At 35.9% G+C, this 9030-nt stretch overlaps 1 protein-coding gene across 1 annotated transcript in view; it reads left to right on the top strand.

The window, feature by feature from the left end:
- The first annotated feature begins 2411 nt into the window (after positions 1 to 2411).
- The window catches only part of LOC113050676 (syntaxin-8), a 67843-nt gene continuing 61224 nt past the window's right edge, over positions 2412 to 9030 (top strand). Inside the window, exons 1-4 of the mRNA XM_026213887.1 lie at positions 2412 to 2550; positions 2916 to 3015; positions 3105 to 3199; positions 3962 to 4072. Of these exons, the coding sequence (XP_026069672.1) occupies positions 2534 to 2550; positions 2916 to 3015; positions 3105 to 3199; positions 3962 to 4072 (323 nt within the window). The 5' untranslated portion in view covers positions 2412 to 2533. The remainder of the gene's footprint in view (positions 2551 to 2915; positions 3016 to 3104; positions 3200 to 3961; positions 4073 to 9030) is intronic.

Here is a 9030-nt window from a genome sequence, read left to right as displayed (position 1 = left end):
CCCCTCAGGACAGGCTTATATGGGACAGTAGGCCTCCAGAGCAGTACCCGTTCCGGGACCCATGGCAGATCAGGCAGTTCAGGGCGCCATGGTGGAACAGGCATACTAGGAAGCACTGGCAGAAATGGCAGTTCAGGGGGGCATGATAGAGTAGGGAACTCCGGGGGCAATGGCGGAGCAGACAGTTCAGAAGTCCATGGAGGAGCAGGCAGCAGTGGGGCATGGTGGAGTAGGGAACTAAGAGAGCCATAGCAGAACAGGCAACTCAGGGAGCCATGCCTGGAGACAGTTCAGGGGTCCAGGCCTCGCCACTCATCCCAACCTCTATGGACGGATCCATATAACCTTGGACTGGAGCTGGAGCCGACACTAGAGCAGACTAGGGGGCTGGAGCCCACCCTGAAGTGGACTCCGGAGCTGGAGTGGACTCAGGGGCTGGAGCCCTTTATTAAATCAAAATAAAGACACACATGGAATGGGCAGAAACAAACATTGGGGTTAGATGTATAATATCGGACATAGGAGATAGGAAAACACAGGGCTAGTATACTCTGAACTAAATGGGGAACACCTGGAATCCATGAACATAGGAGAAACTAGGTAATGGAAGGCACATGGGGGAAGAAAATACAAGACATGGATCACAGGACTGACAGTTGCTTGGTGGGTTCATTCTGACAGATTTTAATGTTAAAAACATAATTAATGCTTTAATAATAAAATGCAGCAATTCCAAAATTATAATTAAAATCTTTTGTCAATATTTTTTAATGTAGACAATGTAAAGACAACACACATTATCATTCATATTCTCATATAGGCATTCAGAAGACCATCCTTTAAACTAACGTCAACTAAGACCAATTTTACAGAGAGGTGTGGGAAAAGTTTGTCTGCATTGAGCCTTGTGAAACCTTCAGCACTGGTCTAACTATTAAGAGTGAACAAGTGAATTGGTATGCAGTCTTTAGACTGTATTTCCCAGTGTTTATTTTTGTAGAATTAGATTTTCATGCAGTAAACTTTGTAATATTCTTAATAATTTATGTACCTTGAAATTCTCTTGCTAACTTATAAACATTTTTATAATTAAATATTTTATGATTTTTGGGAAATACCTCACCTCTTCACCAATTTTTTTTTTTTTTTTTTCAAATTAAAGAGGATAATCTTTACAAAAGTTATCAATTATTATTAATATAAATCGTTTGAAATGATTAGAAGTCTAACATAATCACTAGTCTTTTGGATAAATAAATCTTAAAGGAATTGGCACCTTTTAATAGCCTATCTCATAAAATTATCATTAAAAATTATCTAAGAATCATCCAACTACTGATCTACTGAATCAACAACTCTCTCTATAGGTTTCATTGTTAGATGGTGGCAAGGGACCATCTTTATGAATGAAATATTTCAGTCTCTCAGCCAAACTGATTTATAGAGGAATGCACCTCAAACCCCAAACAAACTAAAAGTGACTGTATGTATGAAAGAGCGATTAGTTTTTTTGTTAAGAATGGATTAATTTAGGAATAAAACACCAGTGTTGTTTGGTGCAGTTTTGTTTTGTTTGGAACTAGTGCCATTAATGCAGCCAAAATAAACAGTTCAATGAACGTTAACAGTTCAGTAAAGTTGGCGACAACATATATTCACAGAATTTAATTTCCTGGATCAATAACTCATGAGCTAAATGTTACTACGCAAACAATACCTCTTTTTAACTGTAATGTAATGAGCTACAATTTATTACACTGAAATTATTGAATATTTTTCCTATATGCCACTGAATAGAATTATTTTCATTATTGAACACTGCATAAAAGTTAAGTTATTGCACCCCCCCCCCCAACAATTTTTAATAATAAAAAAAAATAAATGAAAAATCATACAAATTATACAATAAAATTTTTCCAAGTGTTGTAGTAGCCCATAGCCATCAGGAGAGCAGTGATGTGGGAACTGAATTTGGTGACTTTGCAGTGAAGTTATTAAATATTTTAAATAAAAATAATAAACATTATGCAAAAAGACAATTTAAAAGTGAAGTTACTGACTATTTTTTTCTAACAACAAAGTAATTGAATATTCCAGTGTCCAGTGCAAGGCTTGTTTGAAAGAAAATAAGGTTGTAGCTCGTTTTCTACCTTACTATAATTAATAGATGATATTTGTGTAATAATAACGTTTAGCTCACGAGTTATTGATCAGGTAAATTAGGGTAAACTTAATGAATGATTTCAGGAGGGTTTCGTCAGGTTGCCTACGAATTCAGGTTTTCTGACTATATTGTCTTTTTCTTCTAATAGAATAACAAAATTCAACTCTAACCGAACGTTTACGTCTGCTTATTAATTTATTTGAGAGGCAGCCTAGTCCTGAGTAATTTGTCCCTCAGTATGTCTATTCGAGGCCACCGTCTGACGTCACTACCAAACAGGAACTAGCACTGTCCCGTTTATGTTGCTGTTGATTTTTTCCCGAGTTTCTCCTGAAACGCTATTTAAAATCGAAACGAAAGTTCCGCAATATGTCTCAGGATTTGTGGTATGCATTTTAAATTGTCTATAGATATGTGAGGTTTACTGTTCTGTGTTGCTGAGTTCAGCAAACCTTATTTGTTGTTTAGTTTAATGGATTTGTATTCAGCCAGATAAGTTCAGACTGAATTGATCGCTGTATTAATTTTCTTTTATTTGCTCGTCACACCCTATACTTAAGTACATGGTTTTGTGTACATATATGTTTTTAACTCGCTGAACAGCTGGTATAAATGTTGTCAGGCCGGTTTGCTGAGATCTGTCACATGATTTTTTTGATGACATCTTGTGATTTAAATCACTGGAAAACTGTTGGTATTATTAAAACCGCTTTACCAAACTTAAATTTTTATTTTGTTTTATATTATTTAGGTTACAAAATTATGATGCCACTTGTCGGCTGGCTCAAGAAATTGCAGAAAACATCCATGAAAGAAACAGACAGCAGAGGACTGGAGGAAATACAGCCAAGGTAAAGACAGGGTTTAATATGTTGTACAGTAAAGTTAAGCCATCTGTGTCAGTGATCATTATTCTCTTGTTGTTTGTCTGTGCTTGTAGCTCAACATGACCCTGAGAGCATCATTACAGAAGCTCAAACAGAATATAGCACAGCTCAGGGAGACACTGATTCGAGCTTCTACTCAACGGCATATGTATCCTTTCCAGAAAGAACAAAAAAACGCTTAATACTTATTTCATGGTTCACAAAAAAAAGAGTAGACTCCAAATATTTGCGGAGGTAAGCAAAAAAAAAAAAAAAAAAAAAAAAAAAATCAGCATTATTGTCACATTTTGTGTTTCATATTTTACATTAAATTAATGTCTTACATTTTTGCAGCAGTCCTGAGGCTAAAAATTCTCTAAATTATTAAAGACCCACATGCTGTTAGTTTCTTTGTGGAACACAGCATTTCAAACTTTTTTAACAGTTCAAAGCACGTTTCAACCTCTAGAAGAGACAAAAAAAAGTATTTCATTCTATTCGTATGATGAGGAACAGACCAAACTGAATTTCAGGAATCACATTGGTTTTTAAGTTAAACTTGACTAGCAGAAAATCTGCCGATTTTTTTCCTTTCATATTCCACAATATAACTATAAGCATACAGGTTTAAATGACATTAAGGTGGTTAAACAAAATAATAATCTTAATTTTAGGGTGAACTTCCCTTAATAAAGAGAAAAAAAGGTGTGGCATCTAACGAGCACCTGTAGGGGGCAGTGTTTACAAACCAATAACCATATGGTCTGAAGTAGTGTGTTTGGTGTTGAATGTGGAAGTAATTGCCTTGCAACTGCAATACATAAAAATTAACATGAATGTTTGAATGGATGTTTATGATGATTCAGCATCTTGTTCTGTGATGTAATTATGTAGTCATAAATGTGTCATTTTAAAGCCTTAATAATGTTAGAATGCAAGCTGAAGCGGACAGAAGACAGAACCTTGTTGATGATCTCGCTACCAGAGAAACCAGACTGAACGCCTCTTTCAACAGAGACATCTCAGAAGCTGAGCCAGCAAGGTAAATCCAGTCTGTGACCAATGAACATTCTGACAGCTGAAGTTTAATGGATAAAAATAAGTCATAGACAGATATACTACAGGGTTCGTTAAAAAAAAAAAAAAAAAAGTGAAGTGACATTCAGCCAAGTATGGTGACCCATACTCAGAATTTGTGCTCTGCATTTAACCCATCCGAAATGCACACACACAGAGCAGTGAACACACACACACACACTGTGAGCACACACCCGGAGCAGTGGGCAGCCATTTATGCTGCGGCGCCCGGGGAGCAGTTGGGGGTTCAGTGCCTTGCTCAAGGGCACCTAAGTCATGGTATTGAAGGTGGAGAGAGAACTGTACATGCTTATATATTATATTATATATATTATAACTGTACATGTTATATATTATATTTGCAACATTTATTTATTAAAATGCAACACAGAAATTGAGTACATATTGTATGAGTTTCTAATTAAATTTTTAGCAGCTTTGTTTAATATAACGTTATTAGCATCAACCTTTTGAAAATATAACTCATTTTTTAGAAGTGGAAAAAAATTTATTTTCAGTGATTTTAAAGGAATCACATTTTGTTGCTTTGCAGCCTGAAATGAAAACAGACAGTTTTTGTTTTGAGCTGAATTTACTAATGACATCCAAGTGAAAGATATAACAGCAACATGTAAAACAACAACAAAAAAACAGATTTAAATCTGGGCTATGACTGCAATTCAAGTTGCTGTAGGCCTCTTGGTCACCTCTCTGACCAGTTTACTTCTGACTTTTTCATGATGTTTGGTGCAACGTCCCGATCCAGGGAGGGTCTGTGTTGTACCAAATATCTTCCGCTTCTTAATAATAGACTTCACGGTGCTTCTAGGCATTCATAAAGCATTTGAAAAAAAAAAAAATGTTTTGTATCCATCTCCTGGCTTGTGCCCTTCCACAACTTTATCCCACAAATCTGTTGACAGAGCCTCACCACCCATAGTTTATTGTTTGCTTCAGTTGCACTACCAAGGACTGAAAAGCTCCAGGAAAGCTCTTGTCATGCTGAGCTTATCAAAATGAGCACAGCTGATCACAGTTGAAAGTCAATTATTAGGAGTGGGGTGATCCTTTTTCCAACTCAGTAATTCTGTATTTTATTTTATTTTTCTGACATATTGTTGTTCTTTCTCTAGGATTGTAAGTTGCACTGAGTAAATACAGGTGGATAAAACAAAACTGTCCATTTTCATTTCAGGCTGCAAAGCAACAAAATCTGATTATTTTAAAGGGGGTGATTCTTTTCTATACCCACTGTATTTATTTGTTTGAGGCTAGTGAGTGGCGGTTTCTAAATTACTATTTAAAATTTTAGGGTTGATATGATTTTTATTGTTGTTGTTTTTGAAAGTCCCTTTTAAAAGCACTCACCGTGGCTGTATTGATTAGATGAAAGTACAGCAAAAACATAATTATTGCAGTTTTGTTTTGTTTTAATACATTTTAATTATTCCCATGGCAAAGATTAATTTCCGCCAGCCATTATTCAAGTCTCCAAAGTTCCATGATCCTTCAGAATGCATTCTAATTATTATCAATGTTGAAAACAGTACTGTAACTTTACTCTCACTTTTGAACAACTTAATGCAGCCTTGCTGAATAAAAGGTTTAATTTCTTACAATAATAATATTTTGGTGACAAATCAGCAGGATTTGCAACAACAGTGTAGAATGCATCTCTGAAACCCAAATGTTTATGATTGCAAGGCATAGTGGATGTACAAGATCAATTCATTTTCAGTGTCAACACAGCAGTTGTTTGAAAGAGGAAGTGACTGTTCCAAGTGACTGAGTCAACTGGCTCCAGTCCATCAGGCCATCCTTATTATTAAGGCCTGCATAGTTTGACATTCAATTTAATTTGACGTTTATGCAGAACAACAGTACAGAAACCTTGAACTCTGTGCCTAGTTAGTCTACCAGACCAGAGAGGCCCTTGCTTGCCATGTTTCCTTCTTTGCCCTGCAGTAATGTCCCAGTGTTGAGAAATGGCCAGAAATGGTGCGACCTGTGCTAAAACGGAAGTCTGTGCACACTCTCCGAGGGCTCCGGTTCAGCTTTACTGCTCTGCTGATCAGAGCTGAGTGTTGAACTTCCACCATCCAGACTGTTTACACTTCCCTACTCTCCACTGCGCTCACATCCTCTCTCCAAAATACACCAATCAGAGACTTCATGTGTCACCGCCAATCTTCTGTGTGCTTATGACTCTTAATCGAAACGACAGTTTAGGAGCCGAACTTCCTTCGTGAAATGAGATGGTCATTATTCTGAGTTGACCTTCATGATCAAGGTTATAGGATAGGAAGGCAAAACAACCTGCTAATATAAAAATCTTTTTTTTTTTTTTTTTTTTGTCTGGATTACACTTCATTTCTCATCACTCAGTTTAATACAGGCCAATGTTGTTGTAAATGTCAACTAAATCCCTCTTTAAAATAATTAGTTTTTATAAAACTGTAAATCTCAAAACGTGTTCATGATTTTTATTCATTGTTATTTAAAATATTAATGAATACTGTCATTTTACATAAATAAATACTAAAAACAACACTGATACAGGCTAATACAGAGACTTGTTTTACAGCAAACCTAATCAGGTTCGATAGATTGGGCCTTTATGATTCATGATTGGAGGTTTAGAATAATTATTTAGTTGCTATGTTTAATTGATAAAATTAGGAGACTTTGAGAAATCATTTATTTGCTTGATCCCTTCTTTTTCTATCCATCTTTGTGGGCTTAATCTTTTAATTCCTAGACATGGGAGGGCTGAACGTTTATCTTTATTGTCCCCGTTCACATCACACTGTCATGCTGTGGACACATTTAGCTAAAGAGCGCTAATAAATTAGTCATTTGATCGAGTTTTTTAAATACTAAAGAACTTTTTATGAGGGTGTTAGCCTGGCAGGATTTTTAGGGCCTGGATTCATCTCACTGTGTGGTCTTTGTCTGCCAGTGGGGTGTTAGCTTTGCTTCAATAAGCTGAAATAGCTTTTCACTTTTTTTTTTCCCCCATAGGGATAAGACCAGGCTTATGGCATTCGTGAAACAATACCTTTGTGGAAGATTAACCTTTAATCATGCACAAAATGACATGCCGCTCATGTGAAGATTCAGAGTTCCCGACCTGTTGCCCTTACCCTCCTCCCCCAGTTTCCTCTCTTTTATATTTGATCGTAATGCTCAAAGTTGTAATTAGTTAAATAGGGCCTCTAAGAGACTATGTCTGTCTCCAGGTCTTGCTCCAGTGTGATTCCTCTTCTGATTAAGGCTGCAGGCTCTGCGGGAGGTTAATTGGATAAGTGTTAATCCTCACGCCGCTGAGATGGAGTGGAGGAAGTGGAGAGGGGCTGGCGCAAGCTACGAGTTGCCAAACATGTCAGAAAGATTAGGATCCGCCACTGACCACTTGTCTCGTTTGCCAGAGGATTAATATCAGCTTGGATTTGGATAAAGACAACGCTTCAAAGGGACTTCGTGACTGCCTTAGTAGTTTTGCAGTTTAGTTAGATGGGTGAATGGAGAGATTGAGAAGAAAGCGGTCTAGCTCACCAAGCATGTGAGAAGTAAACTTCCTCGGTGTGAGGAAGGATAAGAATGAGAGGAACAGATTCAGCTGAAGGCTCTTCAGAGGTTAGCGACCTCTCTGAACCCAAGTGAAGCTCCGCTGATGCTGAACTAACTGGAAGAGAAGAGCCATTGTCAAAAACTAGCGCTTAAAGTGAGAGGAAGTCATTTGAGTTTGACTCAAATACCTTTTTTTTTTAAATGCATGCATTTCATCTTAACCTGCATGAACAACTGCATATTCCTGAAAGCAAACATTCTCAGTATAAAAAGTGGTCATAAATCCTTGATATACTGTAGGTGACTATATGACCAATGACATTGACATGACCAATGACATATCTGAGTGCCCACTCATAAAACAAAAATCTCTTTAAAAATATAGTTTAATGCACATGTGTATTCTTTGTATAAATGTTGGACATATGGCATTTTAAGCAAAAGTTTCAATTTAATTACTCTAAAATTTAGGTTTACACATCTTCATCAGTCATTATTTGCTGTAAAGTGTTATGAGCTTTTAAATATATATATATATATATATATATATATATATATATATATATATATAATATGTTTTATAGAATTATTAGTAGTTATTAATAAATATCTTTGTTGCATCATATGACAATTTATAGCCTTAACTAACCTTGAGTTATTAAAAAATATCAAATTATTTAAAAATTAGCAGTCCTTATATATATATGTATATATTAGGGGTGTAACGGTATGCAAAAATCACGGTTCTGTACGTACCTCGGTTTTAAAGTCACAGTTCGGTTTATTTTCGGTATAGTAAGGGAAAGAAATGCAAACATTAAACTGCAGGTTGTTTATTACTATAAACTTTTTTAAACAATTTGTTTAAACAAACTTTTTTTTTTATACTTTTTATAAAATATATATAAAATAAAAAAAGAATAGGAAATAAAATACTGCTGCAATGTTCTCCACTAAATAAAATACTATGTCTCAAACCAATATCATATAATAAAATATAATGAAAAATTTAAATAAGTAACTATGATTACAGTGCAGCATTACCAATCCCAGCTTGTAGGCCTGCTCATATATATACAAATATATATATAACTTTTCCAAAGTGTAAAGTGCAGCATCAACAGTTTCAGTTTTTAGACCTGTTCAGATTTCGTTATTGTGTTGGCCCGATCAGAATTAAGAGCGAAGGTCTGTTTAAATGCCAACGGGAACTGCATTTGGATTACAATCGGTTTTTTTTCGTAGTTGTAGTGATGTTCACACTCGCGTGATGCCTTTTGAAAACCTTAGGCCGGTGACACACTGTCATATTGCACCTGTCAAACAGTCTATTTTGCCGTCAATACTGTTGAC

This window comes from Carassius auratus, chromosome 31, assembly GCF_003368295.1.
Source record: "Carassius auratus strain Wakin chromosome 31, ASM336829v1, whole genome shotgun sequence".
NCBI lineage: Eukaryota > Metazoa > Chordata > Actinopteri > Cypriniformes > Cyprinidae > Carassius > Carassius auratus.
This window is presented reverse-complemented; position numbering and strand designations above follow the sequence as displayed.